Below are 24,015 nucleotides of genomic sequence, written 5' to 3'. Positions count from 1 at the left end.
TATTGTCTTAACAGGAAATCAAAATGCAAAACAAGATCAACCTGAAGAAACATGGAGGAAAACACAAATAGCGGACATCGATAGAAGGAATGATTTATCAAAATTAAACATGACAATAGATGAACAGTCAGAGGTTTTGAAAATTGTACCAGAATTGGATGAAAAACACAAACAATATACGACTGGATCTCTAGAATTAAAAGACCTCATGATGAACAGAATTTCTGCTGGGGATCATAGAAAGAGCACAGATCTGACCAATCACCAATCAACATCACCAATGATTGCAACAATATCTACAACGTCCCTCTTTTCGACTATTGTTCCCACAAGTGAAGCAACCACAATCAAAGAAACAACGTCAACTAGTGTCACTCAAACATCTTCAGCAGAGTCAACTTTCTCAACCGAGACTGGGGCAGTCACCATTACAAATGAATCCAAGACTTCTTCACATTTTTCCACATCTTCCAGTTCTACTCAAGGTTCAAAGATTGAAAATACTGAGACTCCATTAACATCCATGCGAAGTGCTTCCCCTACCAAAATATCAACCATTCTTTCAACATCACCAATGATTGCAACTGAATCTACACCTTCCCTCTCATCTACTATATTTCCCACAAGTGAAGCAATGCAAATCAAAGAAACGTCATCCAATGTTGCTCAAACATCTTCAGCAGAGTCAACTTTCTCAATCCAGACTGGGACAGTCACCATAACAAATGAATCCAAGACATCTGCACATTCTTCCACATCTTCCAGTTCTACTAAAGGTTCAACTATTGAAAATACTGAAACCCCAATAAAATCCATGGAAAGTGCTTCCCCTACCAAAATTTCAACCATTCTTTCAACATCACCAACGATTGCAACTGAATCTACACCTTCCCTCTCAGCTACTTTTGTTCCCACAGTTGAAACAACCACACTCAAAGAGATATCACCTAGTGCAACTCAAACATCTTCAGCAGAGTCGACTTTCTCAACACAGACTGGAGCAGTCACCATAACAAATAAATCCAAGACTTCTCCACATTCTTCGACACCTGTCAGTTCGATCCAAAGTTCAACTGTTGAAAACACTGAAACTACAAAAGCATCAATGGAAAGTTCTTCTCCTATCAAAGTTTTGACCACTCTTTCAACATCACCAATGATTGCAAAGGAATCTACGATGTCCCTCTCATCTACTATAATTCCAACAAGTGAAGCAACCACACTCAAAGAGATATCACCTAGTGCCGCTCAAACATCTTCAGCAGAGTCAACTTTCTCAACCCAGACTGGAGCAGTCACCATAACAAATGAATCCAAGACTTCTTCACATTTTTCCACACCTGTCAGTCCGATCCAATCTTCAACTATTGAAAACACAGAAACTGCAAGAACATCCATGGAAAGTTCTTCTCCTACCAAAATTTCGACCACTCTTTCAACATCACCAATGATTGGAACTAAATCTGCACCTTCCCTCTCATCTACTATAATTCCCACAAGTGAAGCAATTACAATCAAAGAAACGTCATCCAGTGTTGCTCAAACATCTTCAGCAGAGTCAGCTTTCTCAACACAGACTGGAGCAGTCACCATAACAAATGAATCCAAGACTTCTCCACATTTTTCCACACCTGTCAGTCCGATCCAATCTTCAACTATTGAAAACACAGAAACTACAAGAGCATCCATGGAAAGTTCTTCTCCTAACAAAGTTTCGACCATTCTTTCAACATCACCAATGATTGCAACTGAATCTACACCTTCCCTCTCATCTACTATAATTCCAACAAGTGAAACAACCACACTCAAAGAGATATCACCTAGTGCCGCTCAAACATCTTCAGTGGAGTCAACTTTCTCAACCCAGACTGGAGCAGTCACCATAACAAATGAATCCAAGACTTCTCCACATTCTTCCACACCTGTCAGTTCGATCCAATCTTCAACTATTGAAAATACTGAAACTACAAGAACATCCATGGAAAGTTCTTCTCCTACCAATATTTCAACCAGTCTTTCAACATCACCAATGATTGCAACTGAATCTGCACCTTCCCTCTCATCTACTATATTTCCCACAAGTGAAGCAATTACAATCAAAGAAATGTCATCCAGTGTTGCTCAAACATCTTCAGTGGAGTCAACTTTCTCAACACAGACTGGAGCAGTCACCATAACAAATGAATCCAAGACTTCTTCACATTCTTCCACACCTTCCAGTTCTACTCAAGGTTCAACTATTGAAAACACAGAAACTGCAAGAACATCCATGGAAAGTTCTTCTCCGACCAAAATTTCAACCGTTCTTTCAACATCACCAACGATTGCAACTGAATCTACACCTTCCCTCTCATCTACTATAATTCCCACAAGTGAAGCAACCACACTCAAAGAGATATCACCTAGTGCAACTCAAACATCTTCAGCAGAGTCAACTTTCTCAACACAGACTGGAGCAGTCACCATAACAAATGAATCCAAGACTTCTCCACATTTTTCCACACCTGTCAGTCCGATCCAATCTTCAACTATTGAAAACACAGAAACTGCAAGAACATCCATGGAAAGTTCTTCTCCTACCAAAATTTCGACCACTCTTTCAACATCACCAATGATTGGAACTAAATCTGCACCTTCCCTCTCATCTACTATAATTCCCACAAGTGAAGCAATTACAATCAAAGAAACGTCATCCAGTGTTGCTCAAACATCTTCAGCAGAGTCAACTTTCTCAACCCAGACTGGAGCAGTCACCATAACAAATGAATCCAAGACTTCTCCACATTTTTCCACACCTGTCAGTCCGATCCAATCTTCAACTATTGAAAACACAGAAACTACAAGAGCATCCATGGAAAGTTCTTCTCCTACCAAAGTTTCGACCACTCTTTCAACATCACCAATGATTGCAACTGAATCTATACCTTCCCTCTCATCTACTACAATTCCAACAAGTGAAACAACCACACTCAAAGAGATATCACCTAGTGCTGCTCAAACATCTTCAGCAGAGTCAACTTTCTCAACTCAGACTGGAGCAGTCACCATAACAAATGAATCCAAGACTTCCCCACATTCTTCGACACCTGTCAGTTCGATCCAATCTTCAACTATAGAAAACACAGAAACTACAAGAGTATCCATGCAAAGTGCTTCTTCTACCAAAAATTCGACCACTCTTTCAACATCACCAGTGATTGCAACTGAATCTGTACCTTCCCTCTCATCTACTATATTTCCCACAAATGAAGCAATTACAATCAAAGAAACGTCATCCAATGTTGCTCAAACATCTTCAGCAGAGTCAACTTTCTCAACACAGACTGGAGCAGTCACCATAACAAATAAATCCAAGACTTCTTCACATTCTTCCACATCTTCCAGTTCTACTCAAAGTTCAACTATTGAAAACACAGAAACTGCAAGAACATCCATGGAAAGTTCTTCTCCTACCAAAATTTCGACCACTCTTTCAACATCACCAATGATTGCAACTGAATCTACGATGCCCCTATCATCTACTATAATTCCAACAAGTGAAGCAATTACAATCAAAGAAACATCATCTAGTGTTGCTCAAACATCTTCATCAGAGTCAGCTTTCTCAACACAGACTGGAGCAGTCACCATAACAAATGAATCCAAGACTCCTCCACATTCTCCCACACCTGTCAGTCCGATCCAATCTTCAACTATAGAAAATACTGAAACTCCAATAACATCCATGAAAAGTGCTTCTCCTACCAATATTTCAAACAGTCTTTCAACATCACAAATGATTGCAACTGAATCTACACCTTCCCTCTCATCTACTATATTTCCCACAAGTGAGGCAATTACAATCAAAGAAACGTCATCCAATATTGCTCAAACATCTTCAGCAGAGTCAACTTTCTCAACCCAGACTGGAGCAGTCACCATAACAAATGAATCCAAGACTTCTTCACATTCTTCCACACCTTCCAGTTCTACTCAAGGTTCAACTATTGAAAAGACAGAAACTGCAAGAACATCCATGGAAAGTTCTTCTCCTACCAAAATTTCGACCACTCTTTCAACATCACCAATGATTGCAACTGAATCTACGATGCCCCTATCATCTACTATAATTCCAACAAGTGAAGCAACCACACTCATAGAGATATCACCTAGTGCCGTTCAAACATCTTCATCAGAGTCAGCTTTCTCAACACAGACTGGAGCAGTCACCATAACAAATGAATCCAAGACTCCTCCACATTCTCCCGAACCTGTCAGTTCGATCCAATCTTCAACTATAGAAAATACTGAAACTCCAATAACATCCATGAAAAGTGCTTCTCCTACCAATATTTCAAACAGTCTTTCAACATCACAAATGATTGCAACTGAATCTACACCTTCCCTCTCATCTACTATATTTCCCACAAGTGAGGCAACTACAATCAAAGAAACGTCATCCAGTGTTGCTCAAACATCTTCAGCAGAGTCAACTTTCTCAACACAGACTGGAGCAGTCACCATAACAAATGAATCCAATACTTCTCCACATTCTTCAACACCCGTCAGTTCGATCCAATCTTCAACTATTGAAAACACTGAAACTACAAGAGCATCCATGGAAAGTTCTTCTCCTACCAAAGTTTCGACCATTCTTTCAACATCACCCATGATTGCAACTGAATCTACACCTTCCCTCTCATCTACTATATTTCCCACAAGTGAAGCAACCACACTCAAAGAGATATCACCTAGTGCCGCTCAAACATCTTCAGCAGAATCAACTTTCTCAACACAGACTGGGGCAGTCACCATAACAAATGAATCCAAGACTTCTTCACATTCTTCCACATCTTACAGTTCTACTCAAGGTTCAACTGTTGAAAATACTGAACCTCCAATAACATCCATGCAAAGTGCTTCCCCTACCAAAAATTCGACCATTCTTTCAACATCACCAATGTTTGCAACTGAATCTACACCTTCCCTCTCATCTACTATATTTCCCACAAGTGAAGCAATTACAATCAAAGAAACGTCATCCAATATTGCTCAAACATCTTCAGCAGAGTCAACTTTCTCAACACAGACTGGAGCAGTCATCATAACAAATGAATCCAAGACTTCTCCACATTCTTTGACACCTGTCAGTTTGATCCAATCTTCAACTATTGAAAACACTGAAACTACAAGAGCATCCATGGAAAGTTCTTCTCCTAACAAAGTTTCGACCACTCTTTCAACATCACCAATGATTGCAACGGAATCTACAATGCCCCTCTCATCTACTACAATTCCAACAAGTGAAACAACCACACTCAAAGAGATATCACCCAGTGCACCTCTAAAATCTTCATCAGAATCAACTTTCTCAACTCAGACTCGGGTTGTCACTATAACAAATGAATCCAAGACTTCTCCACCTTCTTCCACACCTTCAAGTTCCTTTCAAACATCAACTGTTAAGAATACGGAACTGTCGGAAATACCTGTGCAAACTTCATCATCTCTGAAATTTTCTACAACAGCATTCACTACAACACACAGTGTTCAAACAACATCAGTTGGAAACACATCTGCGCCTCCAACTAGTAATCAGGGGACATCAAGTGTAACTTCCACAGTACTTCCAAATACCTCATTTTTGACAACCAACCAGCCCCTCTTTACATCAAGGACTACAGTTACATCTACAACAAATGTATCCACAGTGTCACATTCACCAACTAATTCTTCCACATCACTGACAATGACTCCAAAGGACACAGTACAGACAGCAACACCAATTGTCAACTCCACCATCACAACTAACATGGTAACACCCACTCTCTCATCTCCATCTGCTGTTAACCCAAACTCGGAAACTACAGCAACAAGCCATGCATTTTCTACAGTCTCATCCAACACAAAACCTTTGACCCAATCTACTGCAGTAACAAATGAAAAATCAAGTAGCAGTCCACAAACATCTTCACCAACCACACAGACTTCAAAGGCTTCTACATCAAATGCTACAATCACCATGACAACACCATCTACAACTCCTCAGTGTACAGATGAGGACTGTCAGTGTGCTGGGGGAACCTGTAAATACAACACAACACTTGGAAAATGTAGCTGCCACTGTCAAGAGTTTATTTTTGGTGATATTTGTTCTTTCGGAGACAATAACACCGCCGCTCATATTGGTGAGATTTTTCATCCAGTTCTTAAAAATATTTCATTACCTAAAAATATTTTTTCAATAGAGAAATAAATTAGAGGCTTTTTTCAATAGGTCAATTTTAAATGTTCTTGCTATTGGCTTTGGTATTTCTTACCTGAGTTTTGATTGTTAAAAGTTATTTCTGTGTATAATGTAAGTTCAATATAATGTTGTCATATTTCTTTGTAGATACTGGAGCAGTACCAGCTCGAAAAGCAAATTTTACCTTGGAAATTCAGGTGTCTTTTCAGCCAGCCTTTAACGATTTAAGCTCACCTCTATCACTAAAATTCATCAACACATTAAAACTGCAGGTAGATACTTTTTTTTTCTTTTTGGATGACGTACTGAGTGATCCAGTTTCACGGAATTTGCTTATGTCTTTAAATATATTTCTTAATAATGAAATAATTGCTCTTCCTATAAAAGGATCTTCCTTTTATAGAATGTGCTTTGCTCTCTACTGTTTTTGATGTTAATATCCAAAAACAAGCATGTATCTATAACTGTGATTTAATAACATTTGTTCTGTGTTCCAGCTTGAAGCGCTGTGCAGAGCAGCAGACCCACAATCCTTTGAAAAAGTAGAAATCATCAAGTTATCGTAGGTTTTTATTAAACTTTATTGATTTAATCAAATACAGGTTTTTTTCTTTTGGTAATTTCTTTCTATTTTTCTACTGTAGAGAAGGATCTGTCATTGCCGAGAGTGTGGCGGAGTACAGCTATGCAAACAATGAAACGCAAATCCAGTTTGTCAACAGTCAGCTTGATGGGGTTTTGACTAATATCTTGAATGACACAAGTAACCTCAGGAAGATTTCTCAGGCCTTTAATAGCAGCAGTGTGACATTGAATGGACTCACTTTCCAACCACCTGCAATTACCAGTAAGTGTCCTATTTTTCAGTCCTAAACATGCACCTTTAACATGTTGCTGCTTTTTTACATTCAGAGTTTCTTCATTCAATATTTGTCCAAATATTTCATATTTGAATTGTAGTACTTGGACAAAGATATTAAGAAATTGTTTTTTCTTTTTTTTTTTTCTTTAAACCAGATGTTACTGACCTGAAGCCTTTTGTTAACTGCACTCAATTTGCTAATTACACTGCTGAGATTAGTAATGGTCAATGGCAGTGTGTTGGACCTTGCAAAACAAACCCTGATTACTGTCATCAACATGGACAATGTTTCAATGACATTCATAAAGGGCCTACCTGTAGGTAAGACAAACTTGTTTTTATTTTAATTTCAAGAATCTTAAGTATGTTGGATATGTTTGCTCGAAATATAAATTGTATCAATATAATTAACTCTTGTGGCTCTTTAACCCAGGTGCTTTGAGTCTAGCCTGGAGCAGTTTTATGGCCCACAGTGTGACCTCTTCCGTCGGGGTCCAGGTTTCTATGGAGCACTGTTTGGGTCACTGGCAGCAGCACTCCTGCTCTTGATTATCATTGTCATAGCTGTCATTGTCAAAAAGAAATATATGGGAGTTTGGTGAGTTTTGATGTCTTAAATGCATCTTTGAATATAGTGGTATAGTGATATGCAAATGCTCAACAAATTTATATAACATTAAGTCCTTTGCTCTGCATCTTCTGGCAATGCAGTAACGCCTTCTTTTGGCATATTTTCAGATAATGCAGGTCAGATAGGTGTGAGATTTAATATGACTCATTAACTTAATTTAGCATTGTGTTTTCATTAACCCTTAACTTCTATAGGTCATTAGGGTGGGAAATTTGTACATGGCAACAACAGAATAAATTAATGGTACTGTAAAGAAATGAAAAGTGATCAAATGTAATAAGTTACATTATTTTTATATTACATTATTAATGGGGAAATCAAAATCTATAACTTATTACATTTCAAAAGTAACCTTCGCAACACTGCCTGTCATCATAAGGTTACAAACACTGACATGTGAAACAAATCATACTGTCTCTCTCTCTATTTTAGGAAAAGGAACAACAGCTATGACAGAAGACTGTCTGCTTTTGAGGAAGACTTCTTTGATTTCTCTGATACAGGTGTGTCCTCCTCTTCTTTTTTTTTTTTTAGTAAGCACTGATATATTTTAAAAATTCAGGAAAAAGCTTCTCACCAAGGACTCTCAACATTTGAAGTTTCAACATGATCATATTCTTTTGCCCAGGGGTTCACAACTTGGGACTGGCAGGCACTTACACATCTCACGGTTTCAGACCACATCTAGAAAATGTTGACACCCAATTGCAGGTATTCTTATTTATTATTCTGATATTACATACATAAAGTCTAAGTAACTACTGTGCCCAGAGAAGTACAAGGACATGTCAATGCAAGATCATAGTTAATAATATTGATATTAATATGTGAACATACTTGTGTTTCCTCAGTTCACAACAAGACGTCCAGAGATTTTGAACATCAATCCTAGATGAAGGCTACAGTCTGGACACAGTTAGATGAATATTTTTCATTTTACCAATTAAAAGAATTACAGATCACTTGAAATAATTTACTAGTAATTTGTTGTTATGATATTTATGATTTTATATTTATTGTAATCCACTGTAGCCTCTTGTACCTTCATATAAAAATTAGCATGTAAATTCAGTCTGCAGTGTTTTTACTGAATTCACACAACAGCTGTCTATTTTTGCAGAAGATTTCTCCTCATTAAAACCTGATTTTTATTTTATTTCAAATGTTGTCAATGAGCAATGTAGTAAAGAGAAATGCAAGGAATAAGAAAAGAAAAACATTATAGCTATTTCATTCTGTCTCTTCCTGAAACCTTTGCCCAGGAGTTGTTTTGTTGTCTTCATCATACAGGAATATGTATTTACCTCATTGAGTAAATTTTTTTGACCTCGTGGCTTTTTGCTGTAACCATTGTACGACTACTTTTAGTAAGGGTGCACAGAATAATGTTAGATGCAATAGGATCCAGGAGTAAAACTATAGTAAGAATAAAAGGAAATTGAAATACATTCTAGTGTTGTTTTGTCATTGCTGAGTTTGGGTTCAGAGGAAATTGATTATTTATTTATTTGACCATTTTTGGTTTTATCTGCATCTAATATTTAGTGTGCACTTGCCATAGCAGCACAAGTGGTATTTATGTATAACACAAAATCTCAATAACATACAATAATCTAAAGCTCACATACTCAATAGTTGGAAAAATTCACTTTGATTCACCTGACTCCGATCTCTTGCTATAATGTCACCTCACACACAGAGCTTTTAGGTGGTAGCTTGAGTTAGCAAGAATGTTATTGTAGTTAAAAGCTTGAATTTAAACGTTTAAAAAGGCGGGTTCAAAACTAGCCAATGTAAATAAAGGCTGACTGAATGTTTGAGCAAGATTAGACTGCAGAGAAGAAGAAATGGGTGTTAATTTTACCTTGGGAACGTATGAGACCAATTTGTGTCATTTGCAATCAGAGTCTGGCCATTTTAAGTGGTTAAATACCACAGGGACACCAAACATGCTCAGTGTGTCATATCAGGTACCACAACTGTAAGTACAATTACAAATATCTGTCCAATTTTATGCAAACCAGTACAGTAGCCATACAATACGTCAACTGTGTCAGAGAGGGTTTTTTTTAAGTAAGCACCTGGGGTTTCAGTATTTGTGTCCATTAATACAAATAAGCCTGGTTAAAAGGGTAATGGATACTTGTGGGCGTCTCTCAGAATAATTATAATATCCCGTCACTAGATGGCATACATGCACTCATTTTTGATGATGTTTTGCCTTTTTAGTGTGTGCAGAAGGAGGGCCCATGGAAAGCAGAGGGGCTGAGCCAGTTTAATAGAATATTCTATGATCTTCAAAGTGAATAAGGGTGATATTAAGATGCGTCACGGTTTAATCAACCTCAGCAGTGTGATTCTGTTGCAGAGCTAATAGAGGTAATAACAGTTTTATAGGTATAATAACAGTCCAATATATTTGTTCCTGCCAATCTGACTAATTGTCATACTGGCATCAGTGAGATCTGTTTTGAAGCTGTACAACTGCACCTCAAAATGTACATCTCTGCTGCTGATCCTCAACAGAAATACAGATGTCTTATTATGAACTATGGGTGAGTATATGTCTCCAACTAGTGGCTGAAGACATTCTTGTGACCAATTTCTTTACCTTCACTTGACGCAGCCTACCATATTTTCTACACAAGTACTCTGACCTGAGTACAATTTAACCAGCAGCACTTCAGCCTGAGTTAAATATTCACAACTATGTCTGCCTCTCACAGCAAATGATAAGAAAGAGTTATACAAAAACAAAAGGTTGATGCGAACAATCAGCAGATTTTTCAATCTAGCCGTATGTTTTTGGAAAGTGGGAAGGGAATCCGGATACCTAGAAAAAAAACCATGCAGATGCAACAGAACATACAAACTCTAATTCTCTTGCTCCTGGAAATATGACAGATTGAAGATATGCAGTATCTTGCTGTAACTAAAAGTTGTACTGCACATAACAGATACAAGCGTGTAAGTTACCATTTCATATGAATATGTTTTTCCAGTTTAAACAGCTCAAAGGTTTTTCCTGGCTCAGAATCTCATTATTTTTTTATTATCCTGATACAGCAACAGTAGCCTAATATAAATTTACTGTGAACTACCCCATTCTGTAAGCACCAAGCACAATGTATTAACTAGAAATGGTCACTGTTTTATGCAAAAAATATTTGTATAGTATAGTAATATGGCGTATAGTTTAACCTAGATTAAAACTGCATATGTTTAACATATTGATTAGAAAAAAAAAAAGTGGTGTGAATTACCTTAAATCTGAAAGCTTGTTGAGTCATGGAGTATTTTAAGTCATAATTTACAGAAATGTAGCCTCATACAAGAAAAAGCTCTTTTGACAGTTTATGATGTATTTACTATTTGCTATTTACTATTGAAGAAGCATAAAGTTGCATTTAACCAATTAATGTCTGACCTTTTTGTTGTGTGTATAAACATATAACAGTTGCAGCTTGATGTTGTAATTGAGTTCCTAGACTTCAGACTGAGACCCTTCAGAATTACAATCATATCTACATAAACTGTGGACGATGTTTTATTATTACTCCACATACCTCTTTGTTCTTCCTAACTTTGTAGCAGAATTAAATGTCATTTGCTATATTACACCTGCAAGATCATTATTATCGTGTCCATTTCACATATTTACTGTAGCGTAAGGGTTATATTATAAAATTGAAGTTATGTTGGTATTAAAGTTTTTTTCCTTATTGTCATACATAAGGAGATCATTATTTCTTAAACATTATTTCTACAACCACTAAATCTCCATGTACTGCAGATCAATGCAGCACTGCAGACTTGTGTTAAGTGTCAGACACAGCAAACACAACAGCTCTCTTCCTCTCAGACAACTGCAGACTAATCAGCAGAAGCTGTATAGCAATTAATAAGGCAATAATGATAATTACTGTAATAATTCTTATCATTAGAATGACTTTGCTCTACTTGTTAATCCATCAAGAGTGCCAGCCAAGGACCTCTATCTAATTAACTGAGATCAAAAATATATTTGATGTTGTTGAGCCACTAAAACTGGAAGTTAAATCCCACATTGTTGATGCCTGAACTGCCCACAAGTTAGAGCAAAAACCCAATGGTAAAGTTAAGTTTGAAATTGCACAGTCAGGTTTATGTACAATTGTGGCTTTAAGAGGAAAAAGAAAGGACAGAAATAACCACAGGAGCAGTTTGGGACACAAGGTGACTGAATTTCACACAGAATCGTAATGATCCCTTGTGCCAAGTCTGAGAAGAATTTCTTAAGTCAAATCAAAAGTTACGAAAATGGTGAAAGTGGACCCCGAGCACGTTCTTGCCTGGAGCACTATAACACCTTTTAGTGCCACATCAGTGCAATAATGTGTTTTGCTTTTTATTTGTTCAGAAACTAATGTCAAACCACATGCCGTGTTAAGTCATCTGGCACTTAATCTTGTTCGCCTCCAGCAGACTATATTTAAAATGAGCAATTTGCCTTTCTTTAGTTGCTATAGTCACCACCCATGCTGTCGCCTAGCAGCTCACTTAGGAATGAACCAGGTGAAAGGGTTTGCAGGTGGCCTAGATAGTTCAGACCTTTTGTTCCATTGAGAGAATAATGTAAAATCAGTCGCTATCAGCGCAGCAAACCTACAGAAATGGTCACTGCCTTGTTGAGAGATTATGGTGGATGTTGTAACTGCAGCTGAGTTGCAGCTTTTTTAGTAATTATTTGACCTCTAATGCCCTGCGTGGTTCACCCGGCTCCATGCCTAACCACATGGACCCAAGTCAAGAGCAGAACACTTGCAACATTGTTAAGTGCTTAAAACCTGTGGGCGCAAAGCTAGCTGTCACCGGGCATCTAAGCAGTCATGCAGGAGGAGACTGCATTATAACCAGGAAGAGGAAGGCAATATACTGTACACCTGTCAGTCGGACCATTGTAAGTCACTCTTCTTTCTCTGGATAGAGGCCAGTCACAATAAGGCACAGCATGAGGGTGTGTGGGTGATAAAACAGGCCAGACAGCTGAGCAGAGAGTTCACTCCTGTCAAATTCAAAAAAAAAAAAAAAAAAAAGTGAAGCAGGCTCATAAATAAGTCATTTTATTTTGCTTTCTTTTTAAAGACTATATGCTTATAAACTATTCATAACAACAAATGGAACTGTTAAATACTGTACACAGCATACTGTACTCTCCCAGTGCATGTCTTCACCACAGCAGAGAAGTTATGTCTCGATAAACTAGTCTTCATTCAGTTTTATTATTTCTAATAAGACATATGAATACCTTAAGATTAAATAGTATCAGTGTATGATGTAAACATTTTTCAAACATTTAAGTCAAAAGCAACATTGTGTTGGCAAGGTTTTGTGAGCAGGAGGGAGAGAAAAAGTATACTTCAATGACCGTTTGACCTTAGCAGTTATCTGCTTCCCAAACTGAACACCGTGTTCGATATCAAGGGTTACTTCAATACATATGCTACATTTACTATATCATCCTGACACTTCTTGAATAATCTACAACAATAAAATTCATACATTTTCTAGGCTGCCAGCAGCCAAAGTCTCTCAGACCACACCCACTGCAATCATGTAAGGCAGGAATGCATGAGCAGAACAGGAAAGTCTGTGTCAGGTAGGTAAACCCTGCACTGTCTTTGTAATGCGTCTGTATTAACAGGTTAGCCTAAGATCTCCGTGATCTAAGATCTGCCTGATCTGAAATCTCTATTTAAGGATAATGACTCTGTGTTACTCTTAACTGAAGGGAATTAAAGCTTTTGTCTCAGGTCACATATGGAGCTGGTTACCTCATGTTTACTAGATTATAATTTCAGATTTTGCCTTTGGATACAATTTAAATGGGGAGTATATGAAATACAGGATTAATATGAAAGGGAGGTAGTACTTGATGGAAATTCGTTCCAAGCAATGACTCACAGCTTGACCAAAAATAAGCTCCTCCAACTGTTTGACGGAATATCAGTAAGAATAGCATACATTCACTTAACGTTCAACAGGCCAATTTCTGTGCAAGAAAACAGACCTGGACATTGAAAGAAAGCAATTAAAATGTGTGCTGAGCTCACAAGCAGGCACTGCAAACAAGCGGAGCACAGTAACATGTATGGTTGACAACTTTCTACTTGACTGTAGAAAGTTGTTCTATAAAGTATCACCAGAACACTTTTCCCCACTGCGGTTCACATGCACATATGCACAAACACGTCCACGCACATACATACACACAAACACACTCATCAACAGACAACTACACGATATAAGCTGCACTAGACATTCCGATGGCAACATGCATAGCTACCAGTAATGTAACCCACCTCTCAGTACAATATGTACCATGACAACGTGCCACGTGGGAAACACAAATTCGCACCGATACAGCGGCCTGAGTAAGACTGAAACTTCATCAAGGCATGGAAACCATATCAGTGTTGATATATAATAGCAAACAGAATGGAGATTTGTGTGCTAGCATCCTTCATTTTGTTAAAAATTAATTGGCCTCGGGTTTAGACTTCATATATTAAGCAATAAATGTGTACATTACTGACCTCCTGTCCCCTGTGAGACACAAAAGCAGCATCAAAAAGCCCCGGTGCATCTCACAAAACAGCTTCAACCTTACAGACACAGAATACTGAGCACATGAGGTTCAAGCCCCGCTTGTACCTTCTGACTGTACCACATCATCAGCAAAAACAGCACAATATTGAATGTCATGAAATAAAAATCATATCAAAAATAAGCTCTACAAATGTTGAATTTTGCCCACAATCTATAGACAGAGATACATTTTTTTTTTGTGTAAAGTATCTCAGTTGTGATAGCTTTTCCAACATTACCAGTAACTGAATACAGTGCGCACATACCCTGTGTGATCAGAATACATAAGGGGTTAAAAAAAACAACAGTAAAAGCAGCAGTTTGAGGGATGTTAGCGTCCAGTTTCACCGTTTTGTCAAGTGGTTTTTGCTCATGTACAGTAGAGTCCTCTGCTACTTCTGCTAAAACTTTTCAAACTAAATCCACATGTGCTCTCCGCCTGGTGTGGCAGTCCCAGTCTGAGTCTGATACATCTGCATTGCGGGCTGCAGGGCTGTCCATGCAGCGAAGAAATTTCTCTACACAAGGTGAGTTCACAAAAGCAGGCCGCTGAGGCAGGAGATAGTAATGTGTTGTGCTGGCCTTCTTGCCGTTCTCCATAACAGGAAGGATGCAGGGTGAGCCCTCACTGTTCTGTCTCTGTAAACCGCGACAGCTTACATATTTAGGATCTGGTGCAAAACTTTGAGTAGGGGGCATCACCCCATTAATGTATGTTGGGAGGCTCTTGGGGCTAGGGGTGCGAGAGCTGCCTCTAGACAAAGGGTCCCTTGGGGGCACCTTGGGTGGTCTGTCCTCATCACTGTAAGCCCCAGACGAGACCTCTGCTGACCAGCGGCGGTAGTCTCCTGTCTTGATTGGTCGGGGAGGGATAGGGGGTGGCACCTCTGGCTTATCCATACTGTGGGTGTGGCGTTTGTGGCAAGTGAGGCGCAGCAGCGAGGGTTTGTTGAAGGATCCGGCTGGGCCGGAGTGAGAACGCCGTAGCCTCCTCTGAGCCTTGTCTTGCTGTCTCTGACAGACCACCGGCTCAGGCGGTTCATATCGCTGCTGCTCATACTGTTCCCGCACTTCCTGTGGAGGATGTGTCTGATGGTGCTGCTGGGGCTGCCTCTGGCTTTGTGGTCCTAATGAACCCTCATAGTAAGCATAGTTAATCTGCCCGCAGTCCCTGAAGCTCCTTCGGCCGAGGACTCCATATCGAAAAGGAGACGATTTGGGACAGTGATCAGACACCAGACAGCAGCTGTCGTCCGAACTTGTGAAAAATTCTACCTCATTGTCAATAGCTTGCTCAGGGGAGATGTCAGTTTGTGGAGGGATGGGGGGAAGAGGCTTGGAGCATCTGCCTGGTGTCTGTGGTGGGCTGCTGCACTCGTACACCGAGAGCCTCTGGAATGAGGGGACCACCTGGTCATCATCATTAGGACTCGGGGTAGAGGGTTCAGCACTGCAGGACAGGGAGAGATGGGAGGGCCGGGATTTCTTTGGAGGTAATCTTTGGGTGCTGGGACTGTGTTTATGTCCTGACAGAGAGGAAAATTGAAAAAAATGAGCATCACATTAATGGTATGGTATTAAATAATTGAGATTGATTCACAGAAATCGCATTTTATTAATACAACTTCACTGGCTTCAGTAAAAAGGACTCCCATGGACTACTACTCTGGAAAATCACTTATTAAAAGGCATAAAACATGCAATACAGTATTTGTATTTAATTCAGAAGACTTGTAATGCGAAGATGACAGATCATGCACTTACTCTCATAACTTAGAGATGGTGGAGGTGGCCCCTTTTGTTGGGCTCGAGAGCTGTGATCTGTGTGCGCCGTGTCCATACTGAAGTACGGGCTGTTGAAGGAGAACATTTCAATCTTAGATTATTATAGCGTTAAATAGGCTAAATAACATTTCATTGTAATTTATAAAAATTCTCCTGACCTGAAACATAAAACTTCAGCATGTCATGCAGATTTTGAAAATATCTTTCTAGCAATATTCCCCCAATGGCCTGCAAGTCCTGGCATCTCAACACTCACTTGTCCAGCTCATGGCGATAGTTCCAGGAGGGTTTGGATCCAGCCATGCTGTGACAGTAGCTGCCCCGGAGGAAGGGGTTTTCTATGGGAAAAGAGATCTCCTGGGCAGTCAGGCCCACTGTGGACATGCTCCAGGCACACTCGGGTCGCATCAAAGCCAGGAAACACTCAGATCGCCCCGGCTGGCTGCTCCTGCTTCTAGTGTACCTGTAACAAAGCCAGGAATGACGGTGAAAGGAGGTTGGAAGCAAAAGAAGATGAAGAGAAACAGAACATGTTGTAGCACACTGAAAAATACTGAAGAGCCAACGTCCTCTCGTGAAGCCAAGAAGAAAGAAAATACTGATAATAGAATATAAAGCAAGTTACACAAATCTCCCCCTCTCTGCTGCCCACCAGGCCAAATATTTAGTTATGGCCTTGTCTGTTTTCTATGAGAAGACGAGACGACAATCTCCTACAACAGAGTAATAACAGAGGCTCAGTTTGACAGGACTTTAAGACACTTGTGTGACAACACACCCTGGGGACAGACCGCTCTGTCATTTATAATGTTCTGGTCAGAGTATTTTACAAAGTAAGCATAAAAGCAATACTCTTTCACAATGACTAAAATAAGAGTCCCTAACAAAGGTCTTGTTGTAAAAAGGTTGCCATGATGCTCCAGATTGTTTTCTTGTTTGCTCTTCTAGTCTTTTTTATACAGACCTGAAGTAAGTGGGATGAGTGCTCTGGCTTATTTGATATTACACTTAAAGTTTTAAATGTGTCTATTAAGGGAAAACAAACAGAATACAGCACAGTTTTTACAAATGAGGCATTTGTATACTCAAGTTCAACATTGCAGGTTGCCAACTTTCAAATGTCTATTCCTACGGACTGTACTAGGAGTAGAGCTAGTAGGTTAACAGTTTATTTTAAAACTTGACAGTGCTGTGCTCTGCTGCTGCTGCAATCTCGCTTGTCCTGAACAGCAGAGGAAGGGGCTCCTCCTCTTACCACAGATATACCTGATGTTGCAAGAACTCCTCATGTCAAATGACCTGAGTGTTTCTGTCATGTCAAGTATGTGTCAGGGCTGAGTAAACAATGTGTACAATATTCAGAGAGGGGGAAACTGGGCAGCATACTGATTTGTGGGGTCAGCAATACACTGGAAGCAAACTCTGATCTGATTTTTTTTTTTTTTTTTGCCTTACAGTGGATGAACCTGTTCAGTATGCAGTCACTGGAGAAATTTGTTTAGGAAGTGAGATCATGTAATGTTTAAAAGTACGCAGAGAAACTATGTCATGGGTGTCTATAGGTGTCTTTGTTGTACACCATGTCTGAGTTCACTGTGACACCAGCCGTGCATTGTTGAAGCAAATCTCCTTCATGACTTCAGTGCACCAGCAGCAGTCTTCACACCATTAATCCTATTTTTCAGAATGCAGGGAAACAGGTGCATCCATAACCCTGGTGGTTATCTCTGCTGGAGACCACAAATGAGGTTCGTGCACACCCGGAGACACGCTGTCCTCCTTATAATGTGGGAGTGATGACTGAGAAGAACAACGGCCCCCCTCGCTCATGGTCTCCTATGAGCCATATTTGTGTGCTGCCCTGACAGCTGGTGAGAAACAAAGCTCTAAAACAACAGGAAGCCTGGGGCATCAGCTTGAGCCAAAATGCCCAACAAGGCATGCCATCTCCCTGCCCAGGGCCGTCGATTCGGTTCGGCAGGGACGGGAAGCAACATGATCCTCGATAATGAACCCCCAGAGGCTTGTGCTTCCTCTTGCAACAGGTGCAAAGACAGTTCATCCTGGCAGTTAACCATAGGGGCATTTACAGGCAACAGGATTAAACAAATGATGTGTAGTCATGCAGAGCATTAACCCTCTTTAGGGGGAATTCTTCAAGTCACTCATTCTGATCATTTGACCAGAGAATGTGGCTCTTTTTAAAAAAAAAAAAAAATCTTTATTCTATGTCTGGCCTTTCCTGTTGATACAATAGGTGGACAGGCTCAATCTGTGTGTGAAGATAACACAGGGCCCATGGGTGCTGGAAAAGGTGGAGTTCTGCTTGGGTTAGCAGTGATGATGTAAAACATCATCAGATAGCTTGCATTTGATACAGGACTGTAGTAGTCACACACGCACAGACCTTGAAAGAAGGAGTTCACACCCCGCTCATGACACCCCTGCAGCGGTTTCCGAGCAACCATACCCGCTCTACCTGTGCGGCAAGCAAACAGCGCGCACACCCCCTCACCTTACCGGATTGAGATAATAATGGTTAAAAGCCCTCTAGCAGGCAGGTGACTCACACCACAACACACAAGTCAGATATCTGGCACGTCCAGCTAGTGATGACACAGGATGAATTGTTATTTCCCTTTTGTTCAAAAGACTCAAATAGATATTGTAGGCCAAATTAATCAAATCAGGTTATTGGTTTGCAATCGTCAAAAACAAATCTGTATTCCCATTTCAGCCTGTATTTATTATCATAAAAGATTGACACATATACTAAGTTGCCTAAATTATGACAATTTAGTTCCCAGTTTCTTCTCTGTTTTGTAAGATTCATCTAAATGGCTTGCTCTATTCGTCAAAAATATCAAAACAAGATTTACAGCGTTAAATAAACAACCTCAGTAGGACCTGAAGTTGCATCACTCACGCGGCGTCCGTAGTGCTGGCACCAACATTCACAACAATACACAGGCTAGACATAGGTTCATACAGCAGCCTGTAACTACACCGGACATTTCAAATTACTACTTTCTGAACTCACCTAAATAACTCTGCAGCTCTCCTCCGCCGACTGACCCCCCAGACTCCTCTTTGGTAAAATACAGCTCCTCGGTTTCTTTGTGGGAGGGGGGGCTAGGAAGCGAGGGGGGGGGGCGTTTGATATGAGTCTATAATCTTCAGATTCCTATTGCATCAGGAACAGGACGCCAGCGACTTGATGACGCTCCGGCTATAATGTCACACTTTGAGATAAGTCTAGTATTGTGGTGAGCAATGTCTTATAAGCTTCGCCACACTAGAGACGTACTGTGGCTCCGCCTTGCGCACTTGCCCTTAAAGGCGCAGTCTTCATTTACACCAGTGTTTTCTGCAGTGGACGTGCAGCAGGGCAGACATGTGGATAACTGCAGAATCACCCATGAACATATACATATCATTTCAGAAAGAGAAGTGATGTTTGCAGCAGTTCTTTGCGGGACAAGCATCAACCTATTTTATATTTAAAATGTGTCTCCTGTGTGGTTTCAGGAACAACAAGCAGTCAAAAGTGACCTGCACAGATCTGCAGGGAGACAGAGGCAGCAAAGGGGATGGCTCCAGGGTAGATAACACAGACAGCAGGCAAAGATTCACAGCCAGAAACACTCTTATCTGCACACAGCCAGCTGAACGGAGCCTGTGTTGTTTAGCTTCTGGCTTATCTGATCACCCTGGACATTTTCTTTTAGCTGGACCTGATCTGTGTTTACCTGACATAATGCTCACTTAAACACATAAAGGCTACAGGTTTTATATGTATATAGTAATATAAGAATAATCTTGGACGTGTAATCCCTCACGCCATCTATTTCCAGTCACTTAGCCTACTTAGACCTTAAGTAGTGTTGTATTAACTATGCCACCTAACCTAACCAGGCTAAACAAACCCAACTCTGACATGCACACTAACCAAACACCACGATACAATAGCTACAAACAACTCACAGAGGTGTGTGTGTGCAGAGAGAACAGAGCGTTCTTGTGCCTGAGTTTGTAAATCCTTTACAGCTTGGGCAAGGGGGCCCCCCCATACCCAAAAGGCTTATCATTACATATTTGGCCTCTGCATGGTCCAGGCTCTCACTAATCCCCCTTTATAATTTCAGGCACATTTTTGGGATTCCTCTGAGCCAGCTGTGACCAGCAGAGGAAGGGGATAATGTTTTACAGATTTACAGTTACAGTTACAAAGATTATTTACAAGTGACAGATGTTGCAAGAAACAATCACCTCTAACAATAAAAGTAAAATTTAAAAAGTGAAAAATATATATAAATGCAATTAAAACCAGTTCTAATATATGTTTGTACGTTTTCCTGCTTTACTGCACTGAACCTCTCACCAAAACTCGCTCCATGTTCCACCAAAAAGACACAGTCAGTAGGATAAATGTGCTTCATGTCCAAACCGTCTCTCCTCCCACTTCAGCCCCCTCCCCTCCCTGCCTGTGATGTCATCACTCACAGGAAGCTCCTTATAAAGTTAGTCAAAGAGAGAAAAAAAAAAGTCAGGGGGGAAGATAAGCACCCACAGCCAGAGGCAGCTCTGATGAGAGTCTGAGATGGCAGATGAAAGAAGTTGTGTCAGAGGATATCCTTCCCAGGAAAAATTACTGCGCCTTTTATTTGGTCCTGCTTCATGACTCACACAGAGATTTGTCCACCACGTCCAGCACTCTCATTCTCAAAAAGTGACACCTCTGGCACGTTTTCCCTTCCGCTGCACATGGAGCAGAAAGGAATTTCCCTTTGTGGCTCACACTCACAGCACAATGGTATAGTTATGAGGTTACGCGACAGTATCTCAGCTGATTACGTTGTCATCAACAAGAAGGGTGGAGTTTAGTTGGAAACGAGGTAAAAAAAAAAAACAAACAAAACACTGTATCATCGGTGTAAATGATTTATTCACTATGGAGGTCAGCATTGATTGCCTCTGCCTGCTGAGGTAATTAAATGACATGTATATTCAGCCTGTGTCCAAAGTTCACACTGATATAAACACAGCAGCAGAAGGTTTAGTGTTGTAGTAAGGTGATGTCAAGTCTGTTGGCCTGTTGAAGCTTCCAGTGAATAGGTGTAACTTGTGTTTGCTGGTTTAATTTAAGGATTTACGTCTGTAAAATAAATAAATAAATAAAAAGAAAGGTGATCAAGCATTTTGTGGCCAGCAAATTCTGCAACTTCCTGCTTTTAGACATAAGATCTGCCTGCGTTGTTCAGATGAAATGCTCAGTTCACCCACATTTAAAAAAGAAGTTCCTATAGCTATGATATTTTTAGTTTAATCTTCAGAGATTTTGAGCTTTTTAGACTCCAGTACAATGGAGGTTATCAAGACTAAAAGCAGTTCCAAGGAAAACTGTTCACAATGATGTTATCCAGAGTAGCAGGAATGTTTCAAAGACACTTTGCAGTTTTTTTTTCACACTACAGTATAAATATGTAATAATTTCACATAATGAATTCTTATCACAAGTTACACTTTCTTGATTTTTCCAGAGCTTTTAGCCATATCACATGGCTGTCATCAGCGGATGGGGTTTGCTCAGGTGTCATGGAGCTGTTTCAGTTGGTCATAACAGGTGAATAGGGGGTTGAGATCATAACTCCTCTCTTCTCCGTTGTCTCTGTCTTCCTGCATCAACCTGCATCTGCTGAAATCATCAACCATTGTTTGTTCAGGGAAGACTGACTGAGCATTAAGCTCTTTTACAGCAATACCCTGAAATCACATTCACAGACTAGAATGATAGACAATATATGATAACAACCACATTGCTAATAACGAGATGATGAAAAAGTCACATAAAACAAATAACTATCAGGCAATAAAATTATGAAAAGGTCATACAAAAACAAATAAATCACAAACAGATATGCCAAGAAGGATACAACTAGGCCTACATTAAAACAGTATAATTTAAGAAATATCAAATAAAAACAATAAATAGCAACCATGTCTGCACATCAGCCAAAGCAGGAACACTGCACAACAACCATATCATCTAGCAAACACTTAAAATGACCTACTGATACCAACCTGTCTAATTTCAATATGTCTTATAATTTGTTTCATTTGTTTGGTGTGAAAAAAAAACCACAACTGGAAGCTAATTTACCCATTTCAGATTTTGTCTGAGAGGCCATGAGATGTGGCTGAAAGCAGAAGAGGAAGTGGACCCTGTGATCATAATTCTTTTTTTAGCTTTTTCCAAGGGTAAGAATGAAGCTCAAAACACTACTGTTAGCTTAGCTTAGCATAATACTGGAGGTGACACACACACACACACACATTCCAGTGTTATTGGGGTTGTGTGTTGTACTACTATATGGTCAGACATAGTGATTTTGGTGTCTCCACTGGTTGCCTGGTATCGTATGAGTGAGCTTTACAGGTGCAGACATGAGAGTCACATCGACCCTCTCATTTAACTGTCAGCAAGAAAGCAAATAGGAGTATTTCCCAAAATGTCAAGCTCTACCTTTAAAATGTAAAGAAAAGACAAACAAACTTTTAGAAACTCACTTCCATAGTATCTGGGTCACATCAGATGTTGGACTGACATGTTTCTATATATTTCTTAATTGTTAACAGTTTGTAACTTTGTTTTAGAGCGGTACTGAACAAATAACGTAATATTGTGAGAATGAAGAATGCAAATCCTTGCCAAACTGTCCGCATAGAGACTCAACAGTATCCCACAGAAAGATGCTTTTCATTTCAACATGACTGTGTCCTGCCCTCACAGCCTACACTGTAGATGAGCGGTGTGTCCAGTCCATGCAGCTGTGAGCACTACAGCCAAAGCTCAGGCTGACACATCGCAGCATATTACTGCTGGATCGTGGTTTCGTCTGGCAGACCCACACACACTTGGCTACTGCCGTGGAAACAAAACACAAATCCCCAGGCAACGGGCTGTCATCTCTCACTACAATGTAAATACAACCATATTAAAACACTTTTTTCTTGTTCTCCATACCAAACTCCTGAGAGTTCCCCAGCTGCTTCAGTTATTAATCACGTCCTGTGCTAGTTCAAAGACTTCTGGGAAATGGACGGATTTTAGGGTAAGTTGCTTCATACACAGGTATTTTCTATTTTGGAGTGTAATATAATCAATAGCAGCAATAGCGAGTCATCGTTGCATCACTCCTCGGCATTGTTATGTTGAGTGGTTCAAGTGCAGCCACAGCCTGCTGTTAGTAATGGGTGGAGCGAGCCAGTCCGCCTCCTTGATGATGACAGGGTGTGTTTAGTCTCCAGGACCCGAGGATGACTTTAGACATAGACCGGGGGAGTTATTGGCGAGCTAATCCTATGACTGACTCTGAATCAAAGTCATGTTTGTAATTATTAGTATGGCTAATAGCATACTGCAATGTTGGGAAGAAGCATAAAGAATGAGAACATACTGTAGATTACATTCACAGTCACACATAATCCCGTACACAGACACCCACACAAACACTCATTTGTGTCTGATGTTTGGGGAGAAGCTGTGAAAACGACAGCTGTGGTGTGATGGAGAACGTCACGCTCGTTCCAGCTGCTGGTTCACAGCCAACTCTGCTCACAGGCTGCACCACTGGAGCTCTACAGGATTGACTGACACAGATGGAAACAGGCTCCTAATATGCCTTGTTTCCTGCCTCACAACCAATACTGAGTGTACAGGACATTAGTTATCTTTTTCCTACATTTTCGTTTTTCTGTTTTAGAAGCAGTATTGAATCCTGAAGGGTCCCATGAAGAAATACATTACGAGTATTCCACAATGTAATGCCTGTATTGTATTTCAAACGTCCAAAACAGGAGTTTTTCTGGCATTTGGCCGATGAG

General features: G+C 40.0%; 3 protein-coding genes across 4 annotated transcripts; 2 read left to right on the top strand and 1 right to left on the bottom strand.

Moving 5' to 3' along the window:
- On the top strand, positions 1–3,990 carry LOC111657921 (uncharacterized). Its single transcript, XM_087175144.1, has 2 exons — positions 1–3,670; positions 3,967–3,990. Exons 1-2 carry the CDS (start codon positions 110–112, stop codon positions 3,988–3,990), a joined length of 3,585 nt encoding a protein of 1,194 aa, XP_087031270.1. The 5' UTR covers positions 1–109.
- A 2,721-nt stretch (positions 3,991–6,711) lies between these two features.
- Positions 6,712–9,167, top strand: LOC111657912 (mucin-3A-like; the record flags this gene model as incomplete). The annotated part of the gene is made up of 7 exons (XM_023410252.2): positions 6,712–6,788; positions 6,871–7,073; positions 7,244–7,409; positions 7,522–7,686; positions 8,152–8,222; positions 8,348–8,430; positions 8,571–9,167. Coding segments are annotated over 7 exons (810 nt in total), but the record flags the coding sequence as incomplete, so codon positions are not given.
- Positions 9,168–12,805: 3,638 nt separating this feature from the next.
- On the bottom strand, positions 12,806–19,553 carry errfi1a (ERBB receptor feedback inhibitor 1a). 2 transcript variants are annotated; one of them, XM_023410258.2, is made up of 4 exons: positions 19,172–19,553; positions 16,388–16,594; positions 16,111–16,199; positions 12,806–15,872 (listed from the first exon to the last, which is right to left on the bottom strand). In XM_023410258.2, exons 2-4 carry the CDS (start codon positions 16,537–16,539, stop codon positions 14,758–14,760), a joined length of 1,356 nt encoding a protein of 451 aa, XP_023266026.1. In that variant the 5' UTR covers positions 16,540–16,594; positions 19,172–19,553; the 3' UTR covers positions 12,806–14,757. The 2 variants fall into 2 exon arrangements, with proteins under 2 accessions (XP_023266026.1, XP_023266027.1); XM_023410259.2 differs by lacking the exon at positions 19,172–19,553 and having other exon boundaries at positions 16,290–16,430.
- Positions 19,554–24,015: the final 4,462 nt, after the last annotated feature.

This window comes from Seriola lalandi, unplaced genomic scaffold (genome assembly GCF_002814215.2).
Source record: "Seriola lalandi dorsalis isolate HSWRI2012SDOR001 ecotype SW California unplaced genomic scaffold, Sedor1 jcf7180002054419, whole genome shotgun sequence".
Taxonomy (NCBI): domain Eukaryota; kingdom Metazoa; phylum Chordata; class Actinopteri; order Carangiformes; family Carangidae; genus Seriola; species Seriola lalandi.
Note: the sequence above shows the minus strand (reverse complement) of the source record. Positions and strands in the feature narration are given on the sequence as shown.

Bases quoted from the DNA above. Each gene is read 5' to 3' on its own strand.
- errfi1a (XM_023410258.2), bottom strand. From the start codon at position 16,539: ATGCGACCCGAGTGTGCCTGGAGCATGTCCACAGTGGGCCTGACTGCC. The intron at 16,200-16,387 runs GTGAGTGTTGAG...CTCCTTCAACAG, and splicing joins TATCGCCATGAGCTGGACAA to CCCGTACTTCAGTATGGACA. The intron at 15,873-16,110 runs GTAAGTGCATGA...CCTCTCTGTCAG, and splicing joins ACCATCTCTAAGTTATGAGA to GACATAAACACAGTCCCAGC.
- LOC111657921 (XM_087175144.1), top strand. From the start codon at position 110: ATGACAATAGATGAACAGTCAGAGGTTTTGAAAATTGTACCAGAATTG. The intron at 3,671-3,966 runs GTCAGTCCGATC...CACACCTTCCAG, and splicing joins CTCCACATTCTCCCACACCT to TTCTACTCAAGGTTCAACTA.